Source organism: Chenopodium quinoa, unplaced genomic scaffold, assembly GCF_001683475.1.
Source record: "Chenopodium quinoa cultivar QQ74 unplaced genomic scaffold, ASM168347v1, whole genome shotgun sequence".
NCBI classification, from domain to species: domain Eukaryota; kingdom Viridiplantae; phylum Streptophyta; class Magnoliopsida; order Caryophyllales; family Amaranthaceae; genus Chenopodium; species Chenopodium quinoa.
This window is the reverse complement of record NW_018743074.1, coordinates 1510552-1537721: the sequence shown is the minus strand read 5'-3', so window position 1 is coordinate 1537721 and position 27170 is coordinate 1510552. Positions and strand designations below refer to the sequence as shown.

Genomic DNA, 27170 nt, shown 5'->3' with positions numbered 1-27170 from the left:
TCTGCTATAAGTTAGATGATATCCTCTATTGGTTTTATGATATAAGTTAGATGATATCATATACACAATAGATGATATCATCTAGCTTATATCATAAAACCAATAGAAGATATCATCTAACTTATAGCTAGATGATATCATCTATTATGTATATGATATCATCTATAAACTGGATGATATCCTCTATTAGCTACATGATATCATTTATAATTATGTTTATGATATCCTCTATTGGCTGTATGATATACTCTATTGGCTATATGATATCATTTATAATTGTGTCTATGATATCCTTTATTGACTGGATGATATCCTCTATTGGCTATATGATATCATTTATAATTGTTTCTATGATATCCTTTATTGACTGGATGATATCCTCTATTGGCTATATGATATCATTTATAATTGTGTCTATGATCATCTATAGGTTAGACGATATCCTCTATTGGCTATATGATGGTATTCTCTAACAAATTGTAGTATCCTCTACCAAAGATAAATTGTACATATCCTCTATTAAATACTACATATCCTATAACAAACAATACATATCCTACAACAAAACTGTACGTATCATCTATTAACACATATCCTCCAATAAGTTGTACATATCCTCTATCAAATAATACATATCCTGATCAAATACTGCAGCACATATCATATATACTTAACGCACAAATTATATGGTAATTAATTTCCTTATCAAAACAAGAATGTTATACCCTCAATCTATAACTATGACTATAGAATTGCACCACCCCATCTCACCTCACCCCACCCGTCCCACAACCAGAAATCGCCTAAAACCAAAAAAAAAAAGAAGCATGATTTGTAAACCAATTAAGCTTAATTAGTAGCAACCTTAAGTAGTCATTGATCCTTGTTATTACAGTTATGTGGCTGCGCCTTGTTCTACTGCATGCCCCGGATGAGCTAAAAAAAAAAAAAAAATATGATTTGTAAACCAATTGCTTATGCAAACTACTTGTAGTAACGATATTTTAATTTTAAAATCTACTTTGTCCTCGTCTATTAAACGGAGTACATAAGATGCATTGTAGAATTTGCAAACAAGTCTAGACGATCCAAATACCAACAATTAGTAATCGTGATTATTATATTTTCAATTTGGTGATAATAAACTTCATTATAAGTAGTTCATGAATAAACATTTATCAACCAACTATTTATGTTTATCCCTTACATCTTGTACCATAACAAATATCAATCTGAAGTTACCAATTGTACATTGATTTAGAAAGTCGGTATATAATTTGTGAAAATTATAATTTGAGGGGAATAACATTACACATTTGGTAAGCTACAAATTATGGAGATAGAGAAGAAGAAAATATTGCGTAATGAGACAAGTAATCAAAATATTCTTCATAAGATCATGATTAAACATAACACCTTAAGTACGCAATATTAAAGACGGAGTACAAGAGAAAAAGAAGCATAGTTAAATTTAGTAAGAAAATGGATCTATCTAGTATTTACTACTGCAACCTACTAATAATAGCAGCTTTCAATATAGCGTTACTCTTCAAGTCTTGTGGAACCTTAACAATCACAACATCTTGAAGCATCATCTCTTCAACTGTGGATACACTTGCATGATGAACTTGCAATTTTAGTTGCTTAAGCACATTCATTAATCTTGCTGCTGGGTGATTAACATTCTCACATTGAACCCTAATCATCGCCTCGTTTCCCAAAACCCTAACATCGATTTCAAGCGGGATCTTACTATTGTAAATGTTATTATTGCAATTAATCCCACTTGGACTACATAATCCGGTGTCATTAGTAATACTACTAAACATATTGCAATCAACTTTCATCATTTGAAGTTGTGATTCTAGGACATTAACCTTATCTTTTAACTCATTTATATAGGACACCGCATCAGCCAATAAGGACGCCTTATCCATTCTACTCACCATAGGGACTACGGCCCGGAGCGCGTAGAATCGACTATTCATTTTCTCTCTCCTCTGTCGCTCCGCCTCCACATGATTCACCACCGTAGCCTGGCCCTCACGAGCCGTGCCAGGCCGCCTTCCCCTCTTCCTCACCACCCGCTGCCTGCTTAAGGGCTCGTCCGAGTCATCATACTCCTCGGATGGGCCCATAAAGCTGGCAGGTTGGGCTTGGTTGGTGTTAAATGCACCAATCAAGCCCGAGTCATGAAACGAAATATCCTCACCACCACCCAAGCTCAACCCGGGCTTTGTTGGGCCGATATCAAAATTACTCAATGGCCCAAACAAGAAATGAGCTTGCTGAATCAAAGCCCAATTCTCTTCAATAACCTCAACGGACCCAAGCTCAAGAACCCCATTAGGCACGGGTATGCACACGAGCGTGTGCAGCCCGTGCGAATGGGCTTCCTTGGCCCGTTCACAGTTATACAAACGAAGAGAATGGGCCCCACTTAACCAAACCAAAGAACCAGTAGTAAAAGCTTTAGCCAAAGTACCTGAACTTCCACCCCCACTAGCTCTTTGCTTGAAAGGGTATGACTTGGAAGGTGACGTCATGTAAAACCACTCAGCATCAGTGACTACGTCATCCATGGAAGAACCACCATCATCAAAGTCATCACTAAGAACTAAGTTGGGCTTCTTCTTGGGCCTTGTTGTTGGGTTATTGATGCCCTGAAAATGGCCCTCTCCCCACACAAGGGAAAGTGAGCAACTAGGGTTGACAACGTTGTTATTGTTATTTGTACATGTTTGCCAAAAGATGGCATAATTCCACCAGTGTTGCTGGTTTTGTAATAAAAACTCGAGTTGTTGTTTAAGCGTTTGTGGAGATGGTGATATCAAAGAAGACGATGAAGATGATGAAAATACCACGTTTTCATCCATATTAGTTAACTTAAATTAATCTTGTACTAATTATCACTATAAAAATAATTTTTTTTTATTTTTAGAATATTTTTTTAAGGAAAAGAAAAACTTGGTATCGGAAAGTAAAGGAGATAGATGATTGTGGGTTGAACAAGATGTCAAGATGTGTGAGGTGGTTACTCTATTTAAACCCAAAAAAAAGAGTAATGGGCCCAAGGTGGGCCAATGAGGTGGGCCTAGAACTTTATAGCATTATTAGAAGGAAAAGGGAAAGGACATTGTTTGATGGAATATGGTACTATCACAACTAGTATGTGGGTGGGATTTGTGGGGGAAAATTCAAGATAATATTTACTACTTGAGAACTTTCCAATGATATCTATTGAAATATTTTTTGTATCATAAAATAAACTTTCTATTTTTAAGGTTAGAGGAGAGTCTGTTTATGGTGTATACAGTTGCATATGCGGGAATTTTCTATGGACGTGGATCATAGTTTAGTTTTGTTAGATATGCCGTTGGACGGTTGGATGGCTTGGCGATCCACATACATGTGCTGATGTGTCTTCAAGTACTACCATATCCTTTTCGCCAAAATTAAATGACCGCGTTATATGAATTGGTATTTAAATATTTTATATTATGTGACCACGTTAATTTGTTTTTTTTGTTATGGTGAATAATTATTTGATAGCTAAATAACACTCAGTCGTATTCTATAAGTGGTATGTTTGTCAAGTTGATGTCTACGGAACATTTTACACCACTTATCATATGCGAAGTACTAATTTATCTAGCTAGGTTAGTTTGAAAGGAAATTGTTATTTATTTGTTCAGAATAAATAAAGATTATGAGTAATATAGATTTGGTCATCTATTGTTCAACAATTCACAAAATCGTTAGTGATACTTGCTGTGTTGAGGCCAACCAAGTTATATACTCTCATCAAAACAATTCAAATATCAATATGTTTAGATTTAAGATTTTTGAATTGAAAACATGAAACATTCAAGTCCATTCATTTCTTCTTACCAAAAAATTTCAGAGGATCCTCAACCTCCCGACCAGAAACGCATAAGAGCAGCAGCTCAGCTTCTCGGCCAGAATCTGCTCGCCGAGAACAACTTGAGACTGTTCGCCGAAGCGTCCTCGACCGACTCGGCGGCAAGGAACCGAGCGTGCACAGTCACCTCTCGTTCCCTGCAGCCGAGGCCCAGACTTCCCAGCCAGGGACGAAAACCACTCCTACCTCTCTAAGAGGGCGGAGCGCGGTCCCTTCGGCCAGGAACAAGGCCAAGGCCGTTATGCTACCCACCAGTTCCCCATTCGAGCAATGGATACTGGAAGAGCATGTGCCCACGGTTAAAATACCGTCGCACATCACATATGATGGGACTTCGGATCCGAAGGACCACATTGCCTCGTATGAGGCTCATATGCATCTTTTCCCCAGATCCGAAGCGACTTGGTGCAAATATTTTCCAAGCACTCTCAAGGGGGTCGCGCAAGCATGGATCTCCAAGGGAGTGAAGCAAGGCTCTATAACAGGGTGGGATGATCTGTCCTCCAAATTTAGGAGCAAGTTTTCCACGGCAAACCGCCGAGAGAAGACTACTGCAGAACTCATGGGTCTGCAACAGGGGGAGACCGAAAGCCTCCGAGACTATCTGACCCATTTCAGCAACGAGTCATCCAGCGTCTCTCAGCTGGACCAGGGGCTAGCCGTTTTTGCAATGCAGAATGGCCTTCAGCCTGGGAAGTTCCTAGACTTCATGGTCATGCATACCCCGCAGACCTTGGAGGAAGCTCTGAACGCCTTGGATAAATTCATCCGAGCCGAAGAGTGGAACAAAACAAAAACCCAACCTCAATCTGGGGGAGGGAAGCAAAAACAAACACCCTTGTCTGAAGGCCAAGGCCAGAGGACAAAGGGAAAGGCCAAGGCCTCGGAACAATCTTCGGCCAACGAGCCGAAGAAGGAAAAATCTGCCTCATACACAGGCAGATACGAGTCCTACACTCCGCTCTCTCTTCCACGCGCCAAAATTTACAGCGTGACGAAGGAGGAGCAGAGTTATCGAAAGCCGAGACCACTCCCAGAGTGGTATCAGCGAAAAAATAAAAATCAGTGGTGCGAGTTCCACGAATCTCCGGGACATAACATTGAGGAGTGTATCCAACTGAAGGACCAGATAGAGGACATGGTCCGGAAGGGATACTTGAAAAAATACATCGCGGATCACCGCGAGAAAAAGGAGGCCGAGAAGTCAGCAAAGGACCCTCGGCAAGACCTCGACTTCCCCCGGAAGAACAGTAAAAATGCGGAGGGAAAATTCTCTCCGATCAATGTTATCTCGGGAGGAAAATGCTCTCGGAGGGAACACAAGCGACACCTTAGGGCTCTGACCCACCAGGTGAACAACGCTGACATTCAGCCTCCCCAGTCGCCGGTGCCGAACATGACGTTCACAGCCGCCGACTGCTGGGGGGTAACGTTCCCTTACGAGGATCCGTTGGTGATCATCGCCACGGTGGCCAACCACGACGTCAGCAAGGTCCTTGTTGACGGTGGCAGCGGAGCAAACATTCTGTTCCGAAAGGCCTACAATCAAATCAAGCTGAAGCCCAAGCACCTTACGCCGGTACCCTACCCGGTATCCGGATTCAACGGGGCTTCAACTTATCCAGATGGGAAGGTGACACTTCCCGTCACCATCGGCTGCGATGAGGCAACCAGGAATGTCATGACTGAATTTTTGGTCATTGACGCTCCTTCAGTGTACAGCGTGATTTTGGGGAGACCCATAATTCACGAGATCCAAGGGGTCGTCTCAACTTATCATCAGCTGATGATTTACGTCTCAGACGCCGGCTTCCCCGAAAGGATCCAGGGCAGCCAAAAGGACGCCCGAAGGTGCAAATACCTCAAGCCATCCACTAGTCGCCCAGATGACGACGACAAGGATGAGAAGGAGAAAGAAAAAGAAAGAGAGCCAAGCACAAAAAAGCCGAAAGGCCTAAGTGCTTCGGCCCAAGGATCTGTGCCTAGAGAAAAAGGGCCAGAAAGGGAAAAGGCTAGCTCTTCAGCTGAGCCGAAAGACTAAGAGAGTCAGCCGAAGAACAAAAAGGAAAGTCTGGACCGTGTTTACGGATGGATCCTCCACCGTAAATGGTTCGGGGGCAGGGGTAGTGATAACCTCTCCCGAAGGCAAATCCTTTGTGTATGCACTAAAATTTTCTTTTAAGGCTTCGAACAACGAAGCTGAATATGAGGCAGCAATCGCTGGCCTAGAATTGTGCATCTCCCTGGAAGCCGAGCATATCTGCCTGAAAACAGACTCTCAGCTAGTTGCATATCAGATCAGTGGCAGCTACGAGGCCAAAGAGCCCTCCATGATAGCCTATCTTGCCAAGATCAAATCAGTCATTGCAAAGCTGAGAACTTTTGAGGTTCAGCTGATCCCAAGGGGTCAGAATACTCAAGCCGATGCACTCTCCAAACTTGCCAGTTCAACTCTCACTGAGCTGAACAGATCTGTATATGTGGAAGTGCGTCGAGAAAGAAGTGTCGACGAAGCACCTGAAGTGTGCTGCGCTGACCCAGAGCCTAGCTGGATGGACCCCATCCTAGCTTTCAAGCTTCGGGGAGAGATTCCCGAAGATAGAATTTTGGCCTCCAAGCTGAAGAGAACCAGCTCAAGGTTCATTGTCTTCAGGGGGGAGCTTCTGAAAAAGTCCTTCTCAGCCCCATTGCTGAAATGCATGGGACCAACAGATGCAGATTATATCCTACGGGAGATTCACCTCGGCATCTGCGGGAACCACATCGGGGGAAGGACCTTAGCCCACAAGGCATTGAGGGCTGGATATTACTGGCTGGAGGAGCTCCCTAGAACCCTTTGGTCCCTTCGGACAACTGAAAAAGAGGCAACGGGCTATTCACCTTTTGAACTGGTATATGGTGCCGAAGCCGTTCTTCCAGTGGAAATCGGCTCTGAGAGCCTACGAGTGCACCACTTCTCGGCTGAGAATGAGCGACTAATGAAGGAATTTCTCGATTTACTCGACGAAGTAAGAGACTCAGCCCGAGACATAATGGGTTCTTATAAGCAGAGAATCAGCAAATTTTATAACCGAAGGGTCCATGCAAGGCCTCTTAAAATTGGAGACCTTGTCCTTCGGAATGCTGCTGCAGTTCAGAAAGGCCGAATCCATGGGAAACTCTCAGCTGCATGGGAAGGGCCTTATGAAATCTGTGATGAGCTTCAGCCAGGGACATACCGACTTCGACAGTTGGATGGAACTGAGTTGAAAAATCACTGGAACGCTGATGTACTGAAAAAATATCATGTGTAAACCCTTCGGGGCAGAACAATCTTTGTAAGTACATTTTTGAATTAATGAAAGGCCTTGGAGCCACCATTTATATAAATATTTGCAACTTTTTATCCTTTCAAAGTTTTCTTGGCTCTATCTACTCTTTAAGGGTTTTTTATTCAGCCTCGTCTGAAACCTTCGCCTTCGGGTAACTGGGTTTCAGATTGCTGACAAACTCGTCTTTTTAAAGAACACTGGTCTTTCAGCTGAAGTCAAACTTCAGTAAGACTTGTTCTCCAAAGACATGAGTCCATGGACAAGTCTGGGATATTGCCTTAACTGAGCCTTGTATCCCAGAAAGCCATTATCCGAAACATTGCCTTCAGTTGGCCCTGTGTTTCGGATATCCATTTTTTAAAAGATAGACAGAAAATCAAGGATAACAACAACTGTTGGAAATTTTTTATTCAGCCTCGTCTGAAACCTTCGTCTCCGGGTAACTGGGTTTCAGATTGCTGACAAACTCGTCTTTTTAAAGAACTCTGGTCTTTCAACTGAAGTCAAACTTCAGTAAGACTTGTTCTCCAAAGGCATGAGTCCATGGACAAGTCTAGGATATTGCCTTAACTGAGCCTTGTATCCCAGAAAGCCATTATCCGAAGCATTGCCTTCAGTTGGCCCTGTGTTTCGGATACCCATTTTTAAGAGATAGAGAAATTGTTTATTCAGCCTCGTCTGAAACCTTCGCCTTCGGGTAACTGGGTTTCAGATTGCTGACAGACTCGTCTTTTTAAGGAACTCGGATCTTTTAGCTGAAGTCAAACTTCAGTAAGACTTGTGCTCTAAAGACAAGAGTCAGCTTCATCTGAAAGTTAAAGAAACAAAACCCAGCTCAGTAATCCAAAGATTTGAATCTTCAGATTTCTGTGGGGGGCAAGAGACACTACCAGTGCAAGTTTATATTCAGCAGAATTCTTCAAGCCGGAAGCTTTGTACTTAGCAAGTTTTTGCGAGAATTTCTCAAGCTCAGAAACAGTAAAGCAATCAAAATAAGACAAAGCAGTTGAAGCAGTTGAAGAAAGTGAGCTACAAGTTCAAATAAATTAAAGACTATATCGGCAGCCGCCCACAAGCGGAAAATAACAGCTGCCGAAATACGTACAAAAACAAAAATAAACTGTTTGTACGACAAGGCAAGCTGAAGCAAAAAACAAGGCAAAAATTCAGAAAGCGGCAAGTCTAAAGTTGAGCGCATGATGAACCGCAAGATTTTGAAGACGACTGCCCGAGTTCCTATGCTTCAGCCCGAGGATCAGACTGATCAGCATTGTGGGGCCCCATGGTGGCCTCAGCCCCAGCAGCAGAAGAAGCAGGTTTTGCACTCTGCCGAGCCTCCCTTTCCCTCTGTTCAGCCTCCAACTCCTTTCTCTCAGCTTCTTCTTCGGCTTCCTCAGCCTTAAGGATTTGAGCTTCGATTGGAGTTGCATATTTCATATGAGGGTCTTCGGGATCCTGGATCCATTCAGCACATTTGGACCAGTCCAACTTCGGCTCAGCATGTAGGCAGACTCTTCGGCATACTCTGAACCCGTTTCTGAAACCCATTTCATACTCTTCTTGGGTATAGATACGGACTTTGAGTAGAGCCTCAGCATCAGCCAACTTCTTTTTTGTCTCCTCCAATTCTTCCTTGGATTTCTTCACCTCATCGGCGAGCTTGGAGGAGGAATCTTTCTGCTCATTCAGCTCCTGCTGAACTTGGGAAGCCTCAGTCTGAGCCTGGGTCAGTTCGTCTTCTTTGGCCATCAGCTGATCCTCAACTTCTTGGAGCTTAGCTCTCTAAGCTTCAGCAGCATTAGCAGCCTCTGAGAGTTGGACATTCCGAGCTTGGAGCACCTCTTCACCGGCCATTCTACTGGCTTCAAGAGCTTCCATCTTTTGCTGCACTTCAGCTTGTGCAGCAGCTCCTTCTTCGATTCAGCTCCCAATGGCAGCCTTGAACTTGGAGATGTCCACTCGCATGTGTTCTTGAAGGAATTTTTCCCCTTCCATCAGTGGGGGAAAAACTTCCTTCTCCATAGCATCGCAGAAGGTTTGAAGGCTTCAGCAGCTTTCTTTTCATACTTTTCACCCTTCTGCTGCTTCTCTTCAGCCGCTGCTTGCTTCAGCTTAGCAAGCTTTAGTTCCTCCTCAGCTACCTTCTTGTCATACTCAGCAGCGTCTACCCTATCTTGTAGGGTATCTATCAGCTCTACAGTAAGAGTCTGATTGTGCACGAACTGGAAACAGGAGCACAAGTCAGCCAAAAAAAAAAAAAAAAAAAAAAACTGATCTGAAGAGCTGTATTGAAAAAGAGATAAAGGCAAGGAAGGAGAATCACCTGCATCATCAGCAGTTGGTTAGACCTGGCTGGGTCTGGAACTGATCTGCTGGATTTGCCCATCCCAGCAGTGGCCTTCAGCGACCAGATCCTTGCCCTATCTACTTCGGACATGCCAGCAAAATTGCCGAAGTAGGCTGCAGCACCTTCTCGGTTCTGACCCCATATGAGGTCCCAGATGTGATCTGGGATTGGCATTCGGGGGGCCGAGAAACCCATTTCTCCAGACTGCAGCGTCTGGAAGGAAGGGAAGGATGACGATGGAGCTTCTTGAATCTTGGATGGCTCGGCATCCTCCTTCTTCCCAACAGAGTCAATTATTATGACCTCTGCTTCTTCTTCAGGTGTGAGGACGAAAGCCTCAACCTCTCTTGCAATGTCAGCCGTGAAACCCTCAGCACTGGGCATCATAGCATTCTCATCTTTGTGCTCAGCAGCACTCTCTTGAACTTCCTCTTGGACCCCTCCCTTAAGATAGGGAGTTTTCTGATCCACCTCCATCTCGGGAGGTGGCGGAGGGGTCTTCGGAGGTGATTGAGGTGGCGGTCGGGGAACCCTCGGCGACCCACCGCCTTCCTCAGGTTCTCTTATCTCGATGCCGATGGTCATCGGCCTCCTCTGAAAGTCATGCGGGTCGATGATGGCCATTCTTCGTCGCCTTTTCTGAAGCGGCTGCTCATCCATGTCTGAGTCTTCAGACTCTTCTTGTACCTGGTCTTCGGGACGAGCAGGGGCTTTCCCTTCTCTCTGTCTATTACTCTCTTCGGACTGTAAAAGACAGGGGGGAGAAAGAATGTGAGTAAAAAAAAAAAAAAGTCTAAAAAGCTCACCGAGGTCTTCAGCAAAGCCTCGTCTTCTTCAGCTGCACTAGCTGCAGCTTCTTCTTCAGCAGCCCTGGAGGACCTTTCTCCTCCTTCACAAGCTTCAATAACCCGTGCAACCTCTTCGGCCGTACGGGCAGCTTCAGCTTCTTCGTCTAACAGCTGAAACCAGGGATCCCTCTTCTTCCACCAAGGCTTCTGCCTCTGATATAGAGCAACAGCCTCAATTTGGAAATGGGAAGAGTCTAGATGAACTTCCCTATGCTTCGATTCAGTGATAGAGGGGGCCCGATCAGTTACAACTCGTTCTCGGTTGACGCCAAGACGAGCGTAGTTAATTCCGACGTTGGTCTCGTCCCGCTCTGAAAAAGAAGAGGAAAAAGATCAGTTCAGCTAGGTTGGCACAGCAGAAAAGTGCGAAGTGAAAACGGAGGAAAATAGATAATTAAAAGGCCTCGGCCCCAGCCGAAAAATCTTACCATCCCTAAACTTTCGGCTGAGGCCGACAGCTGCTAACATGTTCTCTTGGAAGAAATAATGCGTATCGGGGAGCCAAGTCTCCGGGATATGCAGCATTCGACCGCTGCCTCCCCGGTTCGGCAGCTTGCCGAAGATGTTCTGTTGATTAAGGTTCGGATCTGGGCCGTTATCTTTGGGGGGACCTAAACTTCCCATGTCGGGATAAGGCTCAGTAAGATACCTGGGAGCGCTGAAGACGCAAGGGTGGTCCGGGTCCGTGGGCGCCCTAACCCAAATCCATTGACCTCTCCTGTCCTTGTCTGAAGAATCGTTCGGCCACATGGTTAGGTACTGGGGCCGAGACTCAATCCGGTACCACCCAGAACCATGATTTCCGTGCCCACTTTGAATATTTGGCACTAGCCGATGGAGCTTTTTGAAGCAGTGCAGGTTCGGCACATACCTGAAGAACTTGCAGACCCATAAGTATGTCATCACCCTTCGGATGCTAATGGGAGTTAGCTGACATAGGGAAATATTATAATGGATCAGCAAGTCTCGGACGAATACGTCCAAAGGGAACCTCAACCCATACTGAAGTTGTCTTGTGTACACCCCCACATACCCCGGGGGTGGACGATGGATTCTATCGGATGCCACAGACATTCGGCACCAATACCCATCAGCTTCAAGGATGCCGTAATGCAACTCAATCTGCTCGGCAAACCGATATTGTTCAGCATTCTCTACCCACCACGAGTAGGGGTGGTTCTTTATCATGGCCGAAGCTACTTCAGCATCCTCCCACTCCGAAAACCCAGGAAGGATATCCCAAAGGATGGCGGGAACTTCATCGTCCCGCCCAGAAACGCTCGGCCCCTCCGTTCCCTGAGGAGGAGCCGAAGAAATGGGAGTCGCCCTAATCCCTTCAGCAGGGTCAGACTCTGCTCTCTGTCCATTCCAGGTCCCAGTCCTGTTCCTAGGATCGGGAATTGGCCTTGCTCTTCTTGGAGCACGGGCCCTACCTCTAACTCCTCTCACCATGGATGAGTTTCGAAGAAAAAAGTCGAAAAAAGGGGAAAGAGTTCAAATTCGAAGAAAAATAAACTAAAATCAAAGGAAATTACCTTAATCTGAAGCGAAAGTTGCCGATTTACGAATTGGTAGTGACGAGTCTCAGTTTCTAAGCTTAATGCTCGGGGAATTTGCGAAGTTTTGATGCGGGTTCTTGGGTTTTCTCGAGAATTCTGGGTTTGTGTTGGTGAAGAAGTGAGGAGAGATGTCGCGCCTCTGATTATATCTCCAGAAATGGGAATTCTGGGAGTCCGCGCTTCAATTTCTCTTAAACACCCCACTAAGTAACCGTTAAACACACGACCTCGTGATTAAACCGCCCATTATCCGTCCAACTTCCACAATTATTCCCCCAACCGTTGTTATTTCATTAATTACGGTTTAAATCCAAATTTCTTGGATTAATTAAATCATTTACTTCCCTCCTTTTCTGATTAATCAAACCCGACCCGTCATCCTTCCAAATCGGGTCTGGGGGGCAAGTTGTTTGGGTCCAATTTAGTCCAATTGGGCCTAGTCATTAAATGATCCAATTAAAAGCCCAAGGTCAAGGTTCAACACACCAATTGTGCTAAAGTCAAGATCAGTCCACAAGGCAAGTCAATTGGACCAAGGACCACATTCTCCATATATACAAAGGTATAAAAACCATCAATATTACATTTGTACATTCATAAAAAACAAAGCCTCAAGCAATTAATTCTCTTGCATAGCTTTCTCTCTCTACACACTGTACTGACTTTAGCATCGGAGGGGCCTCCCTCGGCAACACCCCCGAGGCTAGTTTACGTGCGTTTGCTGTGCAGGAAACCTTCGGCCCAACATCACTTGGACCGAATCCAGTCTTCACCACTTCATCGGACCTTCGGCAAGGTCCCATTGTTTTCACCCGAAACACGTGCTTTATACTCAGTAATACTTAATGTATGAAAAAAAAAGAGAGAGTGGGTAGAAAATGTTTTGCACATTAGTAAGAACTTTATGAACCATAAAGTAAGGGCAAAAATGTCCTAATAAAATAATTAAGAAAAATGTTTGTAAATGATAAGGATATATACAATTCCGAAACAAATACGATATTGACATTTCCTCGGAATTTTCTTTTGTCATTTTTGGAATTTTAATTAATTGTATACTTCGAATATGGTAGGGTGGCCGCGTGAGGGAAAACCACAGTCCATAGACGTACGTCATAAAAGTCATGCATATATGACTATATGTTGCTTGCATCTGAAAAAACGTAGTAGTTGGCTGCTTATTGAGTTTAAATTATTTACCAAAGCAGCAATAGATGTTGGGGATAAATATAAATGTAAGTGGTCGTTTGGTTGGGGGTATTCAATAAAGGGAAAGGGAATCAACTGTCATGATTCCATTTATTGATGTTTGATAGGCAAATTCAATCATTCCCTTTACCCCTCCCATTACCGCATTTTCCTTTATTTTCATTCCCCACCCCCCCCCCCCAAGGGAATCACCCTAACCCCCAAACTCCTCTTCACCCAACTACCTTGACCAACCTTTTAACTACCTTAACCACCCTCGAAACACCAACTGCCCACCGACACCACCGCCCAACCACCACTAGAACCATCTCCTAGCCACCAACAAATTGTCGACACACTGACGCCACCACCCAACCACCACCGAAACTACCCAAAACCACCCAGCCACCACCGCACCACACTGCCCACCACCGAAACAGCTAGCCACCCCACCGAAACCCCTCGCCCACCACCGAAACCCCTCGCCTCACCCTCGCCCACCACCGAAAATCCTCACCTTACCCTCGCCCACCACCGAATTGGATGGTGGAGTTAGTCAGGGAATATGGTTGATGCGCGTGGAAGTTGTGAAAATGGGTTGTAGTGGTTGATTTGTGATGGGTGGGGGCCGAGCTGATTTTGTGGGGTTTCACGGCTGCTACTTAATCGGCGTAGGGAGGGGGTCGATCTGATTTCGTGGGGTTTCGCGGCGGTTTGTGCAGGGGCGTCGCGGCGATTGCGGTAAGCGGAAGGGAAAGGGCTTGGTCGGCAGTAGATTAGGGTACTAGTAGGTGGTCGCTGGCATTCAGGGGTGGTGGTAGGTGAATGGTAGATTTAAGGGGTAGTGGTGGTTGACTGGTTGTAAAAGGAGGAGAGTAGTGGTGGTTGCAAATGTGATTCCCTTTGTTTATGTAAAACAAACAACAATACAAAAATGAGGGATTAACTTTCCTTTCTCCTCCTCTCCTTTTGTTGATTCCATTCCATTTATCTTGTGCGAACCTAACGGCCCCTAAATTTAACCAAAAGTTTTTTGTTTTGTTTTTTTTTTTTTTTTGTTTGTTTGTTTGTGAAACAATTTAACCAAAAGATTATGTTCATATACTTCGTATATATAATTAGAAGATTATTTTATTTGAACTTGTGACCTTCTAAAGCCTTGGTTCTTAATGTCATGTTATATAATTAGTTCAACAAACAACTTAAGTTTATTAATTGTTAAAGCTCTGTGATTGGTTTTTTACTTTTATTTACATTACGTAATATTTTTTCAATCCACTAAAATAAGTAAAATGCACCAAATTTCATTTTTTTGGACATCTCATTGTAATACACCTTTGTTCCTTAATGTTTTGTGTACGTCATTTTCTTTCTATTCTGTCCTTTTAAACTTGTCTCATATTACCTTTAATTGTATTATGTACCTTTAAACTTAATTGCTTGTCTCATACTAACTTTAAATGTATTAAACTTTACTCTCTTTACCGCTACATTTAACCCGAGACATAAATTAATCAATTCCTTTCAACTAAGGTGTAAAAATAAAAAAATAAAAAAAATAAAAAGAAGAAAAAAAAGGTTAGTAATTCTTATGGAACAAATAAAAAGAGACGAATCGAATGAGATGGGGTATACTAACCGTATAAGGAATTCCTAATTTGATACAGAATATATATCCGTAGATCGAAATATTGATTTAGTATATATTTTGTATAAAAGTATTTTTATGATATCCTTACATATTTTATTAGTTACCTAATATGATTTGGACTCTCAATGTAACTCCATAAACATTGATTAATGGAAATCACTCTGATTAAAAAGTTTATACTATCTAACATGATATCAAAAGCTAGCGTGATACAACAGTCATAGGTTTAAATTTCATCCACTCCTCCTTTCAAAGTAAAATATATAAGTGTTGGGTATGAGGAGGGCTCATGTTCACACTTAGGGCTCAATGGGCTCTCGTGTGAGGGGGCGTGATTGTAATACCCCGTATTTTTAAGACGTATTTTCTAATTAATTAATTAATTATTATTTTCTAAAAAGGGTATTATAGTAAATTATTTAACTATTTGAATTTTGGAGTCAAAAAGATATTTAAATTTTGGCGCCAAAAATATTTTTAAACTCAATTATTATTTTGGATTTTGGATAAGTTATTTATCCATTTAATATTTTAATAGAAGTGAAATATATAAATATTATTCGGATATTTTAATTAACAAAAAAAAAATATATTTCCTAATTATTATTTAAAGGGGCAAAAAATCCCCATTAATTAGCTAGGAAATTCGGATTTTCTAAGTGTAGAAAATCTGATTTTTTGTAGTTAAATAAAGTTAGTTTTAAGTTAATATTTTCTAATTAATTATTTTCTACAAAATGAATTATTTACACAATAAATTTTGGATCTTTAAAACTAACAAAAATTAGTCTCAATTAGCATAAAAGGTCCGAAAATATTGAGCTAAAATAAGCTCAATATTTTCGGCCAATCGTGTTAAATAAGATTGATTTTATTTAAAATTTTGTGATTTAATTATCTTCCTTAAATCTTCTTATTTTCCTAAATTCCCTTATTCCAATATTTCAAATATATGACCATACATTATCTCATCTTAAATCTTTCTTAATTATTCTCCAATCAAGCTCACTTATCATCTTTTATTTCATGATCAAACTACTTACCTTATTTCCTTATTTCTTAATCACCATACATTAAACCTTCCTTAATTCTTAAACTCTCTTTTCCAAGTAATTCCTTAAACTAAATTTACCATAATTCTTCCTACAAAATCTTACATTAATTCTTTCATTCACTAGCCTATAAATACCCCCTCATACCTCTCATATTCTTCACACCAAAACACAATTCTTTTCTTTTCTCTTAATTTTCTTTTCCCTAAACCTTTTCTGTTTTTTTTCTCCTCTTTTTCATACATAATCAGCCCGTATACCTTTAAAGACAATTTTTGGGCACTTTTGGTCAGTTTTAGGGTTTTGCTGTTTCACAGAAAATTGTTCCTCTTAAAAAATCCTTGAGTTTAGGCTCAAGAATCATCCAATTTGGAGTTATATTGAAGGAGTTATGGCCTATACAAGTTCTGCCTATTCTTTCCAACGTGAATCTAATTCTCTTTAATCCTATTCCTTTATTTTCTTCATGGCTAATTTTCTAAAATATATGGAGTAAATACTTATTTCAAAGTTATAATTTTATTTAAAGTATTATTTCAAAAGAGTTTTATAGTCCATGCACATTAAATTTGAGTTTATGTCTAAAGATGTTGTGATAATCCTATGGTTATATTAATTGCAAGGTGTTTTCGTGATTGAACTTTAAAAGTGTGAAGTGTTGATTTGAGATTCGGAATCAAGGTACGTTTAGGTGGTTAGACACCTTTGAAAGTGATTGGTTTGAATAGCATATTTTATATGATTTTATTGGTGATTGAATTAAATTGATTTGAATTATGATTTATGAAATAAAGTATGTTTGGAGGAATTGATTTTAATATATGTTTTAAATATATTTGAAGGATTGATTTCAATATCATGTCTTGAATGGTTTGAATTACTTATCATGTTTAAATAAAGGGATTGATTTGAAAAGCTTGTTGAATTAAATAAAAGGTTTTGATCTTAAAAGGAAGATTTATTGATTTTTGAAAAGTTATTAATATGAGATTTACTTCTCAAGTATTTATTAAAGATTGATTTTGAAAGCATGTTGAATTGAATAAAAAAGAATTTTAAATTATTTTATTATAAATGTTGATTTTATCCAACGGAGGAATTTTATGAGGATTTATTGAATTATTATTAAAGCTTTATAAGCATGATTATAACAATCCCGCTATGCGGATTTGGTTAGTAAGACTATGGACTTTGTATGACCTAACCTTTCCTCAAGGATAGTCTTTCTACATAAAGATACAACTTGGGGGGTGTGCACACTTAGGAGAGGAATTGGTTTTTTTTTTTTTAATCAAGAACGTTAAGGGATATTATATCATCAAAGTAAATTGGCTTCCGCCAAAGCAATAATGCTTTGGGGGAAGAAATTCATACAAACCTGTAGACACCTGATTATGTCTCCCTAAAAACCAAACCCATTGATGAGTACCTTGCACGTCTTAGATTAACGAGTTCGGCGAAGAGTTGAAGAGTCTCGTGAAGTTCCCTTAAGCCTTGAAATTATTTCTAACCTTTCCTAAAATGTTTTAAACCAAAATTATTCATTTTTTGCCTTTAAACCCAAAATCATTTATTTAGTATCCACTTTATAAAAACGTCTAAACCAGATTATTTTGGTCCATGATCTCAATCCAATTGTTGTTTATTTGGATGGGCTTGAAAATAGCTTTCTAACGATATATTATAAGCCCAGATCCGAATTAAACAAATAATTTATGGCCAAAATACTAAACCGAACCCAAACCGAGCCTAGGTCCACCTTACCTACGACCCAATGATCATGAATAGGGTCAAATACCTTATTTCCAATCCTAATCTTGGTCAAAACTGAATATTGTACCTCAAAATTTTTATCTAAATCTTGGATGATTGGATAGCCCTTGAAATTATCTTTCCAATGATATATCATAATCCCTATTCCGATTAGAAACGAAAAAGATATGATTAAAATACCAAACTATATCCAAAACAGACACCTTTTCACTATTTCAGCCATATGTTTTACTCTACAAAAGATATCAATATAATTCTAATTTGGTTTTAAAGTACACTTCCAAAGCTTTCCAAAGATCTATTATTTATCTTATTCCGATTTTTGGATCAAAAGTTATGATAAAAACAAAAACCGCAAAAACTGTTGTCTATTGCGCCGTGATGGACCTGGGGCGCCGCGATACTCCTATCGTGTCGCGATGGAACCTGTTTGAGTCCGATTTGAATTCTGACTCTTTTCTGATCCTTTAATTCTCTTTTTTCCTTATAAATACAGGTCGTTTCACTCCATTTTCAATCACCAACAAGCTTGATCAATACCAATTACCAACAATCATCATCAATACCTTTTCTAATATTCTCTCTCTCTCTCTCTCTTTTGATTTCTCATATTCTTAGCCTAGCCAAAACAAATTCTTGATACTCTCCTCAACCAAACACCATACTTCATTTGCGAGATTTGAACACTCCTAGCCATCCTCGATATTGCCTTCAACCTCGACGTGAAAGGTTGATAGTTCTGAGGGTTTGGTCCCAAATCTATATTTCAATTATTGTTTGATTTATTTATTTTATTGATTTTAATCTATCTTGAATTTACTAACGTGTTTATTGTTTTAATAGCAAGAAAGTCGAGGCATCAAAGTGAGTAGATCTACTATCTTTATTCTTTGGTTTTGGAGTAGAAATTATGTTTAGAATATTATTTTAATTCATAGTATCATGTTAGGATGTTGATTTTAATTCCTTGTATCATGTTAGAATGCTGATTTTAATTCCTAGTATCATGTTAGGATGTTGATTTCGATTGATAGTATCATGTTTAGGATAACACTTTGATTTATCATTAGTGACATGATAGAATCTGTTATTAATCCGTTTAGTATCATGCTTAGGGTCTTACTAATAATATTTTGTTGATGATATTATGATGATGATTGTTGTGTCAATTATGTTGCTTGATTATTCATGATTGATTGTTATTACTTGATCATGCCCTTTTTGTAGGTTTAAAGAGAATTTGTACTTGAAGTCACGCCTGATAAGATAATTAATAATTTGATTTAGGCTTAATATGATTTTAATTCAAGTGATCACCAATAATAGATTTGATTGTGCATTAATAATTAACCAACATTGATTAAATAGGTATAGGGCTAATTTGATGTATGTATGTTGATCGGAAAGCGCACATGAATATCATAAAAATTAAGTAAAGGCCTATTTAGGGCGGGTTTAATCTCTTTTAGTTTGGATTCGTACCATCATCCCCGAATATCCAGTCATGGTTTCGGACCAATATGGAGTTAATGATCTCCGTGATCGTGAATGGGGTGTAACCTTCACACCCGTGGATGGTTTACAAGTTCCTAAAACTTGTTGGCGACTCTTCTATCTCTAGCTTCCTTCCCTTGGAGCACCGCCATGCCTAAAAGCATGAACACAGTAGGGCTCAAAAAGTTGAGTTTGAAAAATTCCCTATAGTTTTTTGGCGACTCCACTGGGAGGATTTCTAATTTTGATTCCTAAAATTTATTTTGGCAATTGATTTAGAATGAGTGGATGAGACTTGAAATATTCTAGATATTCATCGTGCGTAATTTTGATGAAGATTGTGGCATAGGCATAAAAAGGTTCGCATTGGAAAGACCATCCGTAATGCGTAAAAAACATAGGATATTTACACGTAGGAAAAGCCAGAAATATCGTTCATAACTAAAATCGAATAAGCGCTACGAAAAATCGGAAAAAACGTCGAACATAGAAACTGTTGCGGCGCGTTGGAACTGTCGCGAGACGACATAGCTCATCGCCAGCAACAGCTTTATCGCGGCGCGATAGAGCTGTCGCTGCGCGATGGCCTCTATTTTCTCGCGCCAATTTCTCACGACATTGCGCCAGAATTCTATCTTCATGTTTTGTCTACAACTAGTACCGTTTCGATGATTTTACATTCTAATTGAGTTTTTACGACTTTTCTGAAACCATATGTGTTTTACATGTGGTTTTAGCCCTTGGGAATTCACGCTCCATCTACCCTAATGAACGCTCCGTGCAACAATGGGTGCATCCGAGTTTCTTAATTCACCAAACCATGGAAGCGAGATTAACTTGCGGGGTCCCATCCATCGTGTCAACCCTTCTAAGGTAAGTATTTTGCGCGATGCATTCGGACTCATAACCATGGACCCTTTTGACGCTATAATCCTTGACCTTAGAGAACTAGAGCCATGGTTAGGTTGCAAACTCATTGCATCATGTTGTGACTACTTGTGTATCTCTTACTTGTGTATATCCTACTTGTGATTATACTAACCTTTGTCTTAACTTGATTCTTCTACATATGACTTATATATACTAACCCAAAGGACTTTGCTTAATTAAATTGGTTTATTAATTTGAGCCTATAAAGTCTAAACATACTCGACCTAACAGACTATAGGCTTAAACTTTCCAAAGAATCACTTAAAATAGATTATATTGACGTTCCAGTTTTGGCGTGTGAATCTGGTCTGTAGCACAGAACTCTAGCTTCCATCGCGCCACGATGGTTTCAGCGTTCTGCAATGACTCCATCGCCATGAGATGGTTCGGTTATTTCTTTCCCAATCTTCGAATCGAGTCCTACTGCCTTAATTAACCAGTTTAATGAATAAACAAGGTCTTAACTTAGTCTTTGTTTGAGTTTAACCCCATGTCTAGTCACATGGTCATTATGCGAGTGTTTTACATATCACTTACACTCATGAGTATTTGCACACACCTTGTACATACTTTCTTCACATCATGACCATGTCTTAGGACCATGCATGAGTCATCCTTTTTGTCATTCGAGTTGAGGATCCTTCCCATTCCCGGAAATTTCCATACCTTCCAACAAATACATTCTTTTCCTTTACATCACTTTCCATACGTTACATACCTTATACCTCTCTTCTTAAACACCTTCCACCATCAGATACTTTCCTCTTTCATGCTTTCCATACATATCATTCCCCTCATACACCATGATCTTTCCCCATCTATACATGTTGAATTGAGTTCGAGTCATGTGATTGACAAAGATAAAACACAAAACATGAGGGGGGCTTCAACGATAAGATTTCATGATTCTTTTCTTATTTTTTTATTTTCTTTTCCCTTAATAAGTCTAGCATAGGCACTCTCTATCTTCTTCTTAGATTTACTTCATGATTTTGTTTTTTACTTTTTCCATATCAATAAAATGAGTATTTATTTCCTAACATATGATCATTGCATTGCCAAAAAAAATAAAAATAAAAAAAAATCCACGTTGGGCTAACCACAAAGTATACCAGTGATTTGAGGCACCCCTTGTAGCCACATCATATCACCTTTACCCCTTTCGAATATACAATCCTTTCTTAATAACCACTTTGAGTCTCTTTGATCGCCGGATAATAGGTTGTGTCTACTATCCTGGATCAAATCAACAATTTATATTCCTAATATTACTCTACCTAGTTTACACAAGATAGTGGCAAGCTAGGGTCGAACCACAAGGACTAAGTATATTAATTTGAGCTAATTAAACTAGTAGGAAGGATGAGAGATAGAGAGAGAAACAACTAAAACACTACTTAAAGTAATCAACAAAAACGAGGGAAAGTGGAATCCAATTACATTAATGAATTCAACAACAAATTGCAATTAAAAGATCATGATCTCAATTAGGAACAATCAACACACTCATCTCACTCCCGCATAATTAAACATGTTAATTATCCTACTAAGCTAATTCACTCCCGTGCAACTAGCCTAGCAAAGGTATGGAAGAATCTAGACTCTCAATCAACTCACTTCCGCACAATTGATTGAAATCACAATTAAAAACTTGGAATCAATTAGCTAAAAAGATTCTAATCAATGTAATCATCATCCACACACAATAATCAAGAATAAATTGCATACTAATCACAATCAATCATTTAATTCATCAATCATAACCTTCATCCATTTCCCTAGAACAAAATCTAAGCAATCATAATGAAGAATAACATGGAATTCAAGGTAAAACAAGAATTAAAGTAAGAATCAAACAAGTAATCTAATTATCTACTCTAATCAACAAACAAATAAGCCAAACACAACAATTAAAGAAAGCAATAAAGGTGAGAGAAAGTTAGAAAAGCTCATTGAATATTTGAGAAGAGAATCCACATAAAGCTTCTTCAAGCTCTCAAATCTCCCTTGAAATCCCAAGCTTTCTCTCTCTACAACTACTCCTAAACTAGAGAGATAAACTACTAACCTAACCCTAATCCTAATTAGAGGAGAGAGAAAATGTAAAAACTTGCTTCCAGAAGTCTAAAGGAATCGTCCTATTTATAATACAAGAAGAGAAAGAAGGAAATCCGGAAATTAAGATCGAAAAACACTCAAAAGACCGCGCCCACGGTGGCAGCTTCTCCGGGCCTTCTACAGGAACTTACAAAGGCTAGAAAAAGGGAGCAGCCGCGCCCGCGGTGGCCTGGGCTGCTTGCTGCCGCTAGTTGTGCTACTCCTTGCTGCCACGGTGCTGCTGCTTTAGGTGCCGCTTGCTGCCTTCCTTTGGTGCTTAAGAAAATAGCATAAAGCTTCTTGTGCTTGTCTCATAAGCTCTCTTTGCTTTAAAGTTTCTTCTAGTGAAATTTCCGGCCTTTTCTCGGGTCATAAATGTCGAAGAAAGCACTAAGCACCTATAAAAATAGACCAAGAGAGAAAATATTGAAAGATCACATAAAAAACATGCAAATCTAGCTAGAAACCAATCAAAAAGCACATTATTCACAACTAAGGCCTAAAAACACGAAATAAGACAATATTAACTAAAACAAGACTAAACGTAATAGAAATAACAAAGAAATACTGAAATAAACCTAAAACTAAGGGAGAAAAACGCCCTAAAGTTGTCATAAATGACACTTATCACTCGTCTAACGATTGACCTTTTATATTTTCAACCCATGTCTACCTAACCTTGGGATGGGATGGTGTGCAACTTATGCAATTTTCAAAGCCAAGTACAAAAGCTTGAGTGATTGTTTCCAAAATTTTGAAAGTTCAAAAAAGCAATAAAAGTGGACAAAAGGGCAAGTGTTCCAATGTCTTTGATATAAACACGTCTCAGATTGCGTCTCTTATCGAGTGCTCGGTACCGTGCCTGAGAACATGAATGTCAAGTGAGTAATAGACTGCATGATCGAGATTGCTCACACTTATCCAAAGAAGATTTAAAAAAAATCTCAAACGAAAAAAATAAAGAAAAACAAGTTCAATAGAGAAAAACCTTAAGCATACAACTACCAAGATTCAAATGCAAGGTTGCACACCTTGGGGGTATATTTTGGGTCTTAAGCCTTTATCCTTTCTTCTTCAATCTTTAGCCTAACCTCGTTACAACCCTTGAAAGACCTCCTGGAGGTGTACACACTTGTGCGAGGTTCGGCTAGAGCTACGTTCAGCCTGATTCCTAACGGATACGTAGGCAACCTCACATTGGGGTGCGACCATAATAAAAATGTATCCACTCATATTCACATTCATGCATGATTATATCAAGGGATCTCCAATGTTCATATTTATCCATTTAGAGCTAGACTTGGGAGCTTGATCCCTATTTCATTAGCATACCCAGCCTAAGAGTCACCATCCTTTGGCTCTTCTCAAAATATTTTTCCACACTCTTAGCCTTTGTAGCCTAACTTTAGTGTCACTATCACACACATCACAAATACATAGCCGAATAATCCTTCCCTTAGGAACCTTTTGTCATGAAATCCTGATACGACCTTAAGGCATGCCTTATCATCTGAGAATCACTCATTATAATTATCATCATTGCATCACAAAGTATGATGAGGTACTTAGCCTCCAAGCCTAAGTTACCCAAATACTTTCCTCATCAAATCATCAACTGAGATAACCTAGGATGCTACAATCCTTGCACCATGAGATACAATGATTAATACATACACTTAATTAAGCTCATTCAACATACATCATTACTTAATTCATTCTTTTCATCTTTTTCCATTTGAGGAAGTTCAAAAACTTCATTTTTCACCAACACCTTACACCCTACACTTCATTTGTTTTCACGTCTTTCTTTTCGGGAGAAAGTTGGTACCCTCCACAAAAATTACTGAAAATTTTTGCTTTTTCTGCATTTTTGAGTGCACGAGCACAATCACAACATAATATACACACGAGTCATGCATATTGAGTCACGTTGAGACACATCACATTGAGTCGAGTTGAGTACATTGAGTCACACATTGAGTTAAGCACACAAAGCCTTGAGTCAACCTTAACCCAACCAACCACAATGAGTCGAGTACACCAAGTCTTGGGTCAACCCTGAGAAAACCACCAGCAAAGTCCTTTTGCAATATTTGATTTAACAAGAAATACCTATTCATCAAAGCTTTTGTTCGGAGTCAATCAAGCAATCTCACCAAATCATTAAAGCTCATGTTCGCAATCAATCGAACACTCGCACCCTTTCAAAGCTCTTTCGTTCAGAGACGCGTGAACATTCCTTGAGTAAGCTCTTGTTTAGAGACGAGTGAATGTTCCTTGAGTAAGTTCTTGTTCAAAGACGCGTGAACATTTCATCCAAAGCTCTTTTGCTCAGAGACGTGTGGGCATCCTTTTCAAAGCTCTTTTGTTCAGATATGCGTGGACAATCCCTTCCAAAGCTCCCTTGTTCAGAGACGGGTGAACATTTTATCACAAGCTCTATTGTTTAGAGACAAGTGGACATCGACAACACTCCCTGATAATTTGGAGGTTGTCACTTTGATTTGGAGATGGCGAAGCACTGCAATCTTCGAAGACATCGTCACTTTGATTTGAAGATGGCGAAGCACAACGATCTTCGACGACGTTTGTCCCCCTTTGATTTGAAGATGGCGAAGCACAACGATCTTCGATGACGCTCGTTAGGATATGGAGATTGTCAAGCAAAACAACTTTGATTCAGCGAAATTGATGTCACCAAGAGGCGTGTGCTCGACAAAACCCCCGGATACGCATTTCTTCCCCCTTAACTCCTTTATTTTTAGAACTGACGCTTTCTGCAGGTATTGGCCTTAAAAAGAGTGATTTAAGATCGTAGAACGTTCTGAATCATTCTTCATCCCTTTCGATCTACTTTGACTTTTGTTTTCGAAACTTACGTTTCTCCAAACTCAGTCAAAGTTGGGGCTTCGATCTATAGACACCTGATGGTGTTTCCCCAAAAACCAAACCCAGTGATGAGTACCTTTCACGTCTTTGATTAACGAGTTCGGTGAAGAGTTGAATAGTCTCGTAAATTTCCATTAAGGCTTGACCATATTTCTAACCTTTCCAAAAATGTTTTAAACCAAAATCATTCATTTCGTGCCTTTAAACCCAAAATCATTCATTTCATGTCTTTGAAAATCTTTCATTACGTGTCCACTTTATAAAAACGTCCAAACCAGATTATTTTGGTCCATGGTCTTGGTCCAATTGTTATTTAGTTGGATGAGGCTTGAAAAGAGCTTTCTAACGATATATTATAAGCCCAAATTTGAATTAAAACGAATAGGTTATGGCCAAATACTAAACCAAGCCCAAACCGGACCTAGGTCCACCGTACCTACGACCCAATGATCATGAAGAGGGTCCAATACCTTATTTCCAATCCTAATCCCGGTCAAAACTGAATTTCATGCCTCAAAAATTATATCCAATCTTAGATGGTTGGATAGTCCTTGAAATTATCTTTTCAGTGAAATATCATAATCCCAATTCCGATTAGAAACGAAAAATATATATGATTAAAATACCAAACTCTATCCAAAATTGACACCTTTCCACTATTTAGGCCAAATCTTTTATTCTATAAAAGATATCAATCTGATTCTAATTAGGTTGTAAAGTAGACTTCCATAGATTTTCAACAATATATTATTTATCTTATTCCGATTTCTGGATCAAAAGTTATGATAAAAACAAAAACCGCAAAAACTGTTGTTTATCGCGCCGCGATGGACTTGGCGCGCTGCGACACTCCTATCGCAGCGCGATGGAATCTGTTTGAGTCCGATTTGAATTCTAAATCTTTTCTGATCCTTCGACTCTCTTTTTTCCTTATAAATAGAGGTCGTTTCACCCCATTTTCAATCATCAACAAGCTTGATCAATACCAATCACCAACAATCATCATCAATACCCTTTCTAATATTCTCACTCTCTCCTGATTTCTCATATTCTTAGCCTAGCCAAAACACAACTTTGATACTCTCCTCAACCAAACACCATACTTCCTTTGCGAGATTTGAATACTCCTAGCCATCCTCGACGTTGCCTTCGACCGCGACGTGAAAGGTTGATAATTCCGAGGGTTTGGTCCCAAATCTATATTTCAATTATTATTTGATTTATTTACTTTATTTATTTTAATCTTTCTTGAAGTTACTAAGGCGTTTATTGTTTTAATAGCAAGAAAGTCGAGGCATCAAAGTGAGTAGATCTACTATCTTTATTCTTTGGTTTGGAGTAGAAATCATGTTTAGAATATTATTTTAATTCCTAGTATCATGTTAGGATGTTGATTTTAATTCCTAGTATCATGTTCGAATGCTGATTTTGATTCCTAGTATCATGTTAGGATGTTGATTTCGATTGATAGTATCATGTTTAGGATAACACTTTGTTTTTTATTAGTGACATGCTAGGATTTGTTATTAATCCGTTTAGTATCATGCCTAGGGTCTTACTAATAATATTTTTTTGAAGATATTATGATGATGATTGTTGTGTCAATTATATGTTGCTTGATTATTCATGATTGATCTGATTTAGGCTTAATATGATTTTAATTCAAGTGATCACCAATAATAGATTTGATTGTGCATTAATAATTAACTAACATAGATTAAACAGGTTTAGGGCTAATTTGATGTATGTATGTTGATTGGAAAGCGCACATGAATATCATAAGAATTAAGTAGAGGCCGATTTAGGGCGGGTTTAATCTCTTTTAGGTTGGATATAGATTCGTACCATCATCCCCTAATATCCAGTCATGGTTCCGGACTACTATGGAGTTAGCAATCTCTGTGATCATGAATGGGGTGTCACCTTCACACCCGTGAACGGTTTACAAGTTTCTAAAACTTGTTGGCGACTCTTCTATCTCTAGCTTCCTTCCCTTGGATCACCGCCATTCCTAAAAGCATGAACACAGTGGGGCTCAAAAGGTTGAGTTTGAAAATTCCCTACAAAACCCTTTTTACATTATCACAAGTATCCCATCTAGCAACTAAG

The 27170-nt window shown here is 39.6% G+C and overlaps 1 protein-coding gene across 1 annotated transcript; it reads right to left on the bottom strand.

The window, feature by feature from the left end:
- Window positions 1-1374: 1374 nt before the first annotated feature.
- On the bottom strand, window positions 1375-3176 carry LOC110731636 (transcription factor MYC2-like). Its single transcript, XM_021911508.1, has one exon. The coding sequence runs from the start codon at window positions 2874-2876 to the stop codon at window positions 1503-1505; it is 1374 nt and encodes a 457-aa protein (XP_021767200.1). The 5' UTR covers window positions 2877-3176; the 3' UTR covers window positions 1375-1502.
- Window positions 3177-27170: the final 23994 nt, after the last annotated feature.

Excerpts from the sequence above, each read along its gene's own strand:
- LOC110731636 (XM_021911508.1), bottom strand. The coding sequence starts at position 2,876 with ATGGATGAAAACGTGGTATTTTCATCATCTTCATCGTCTTCTTTGATA.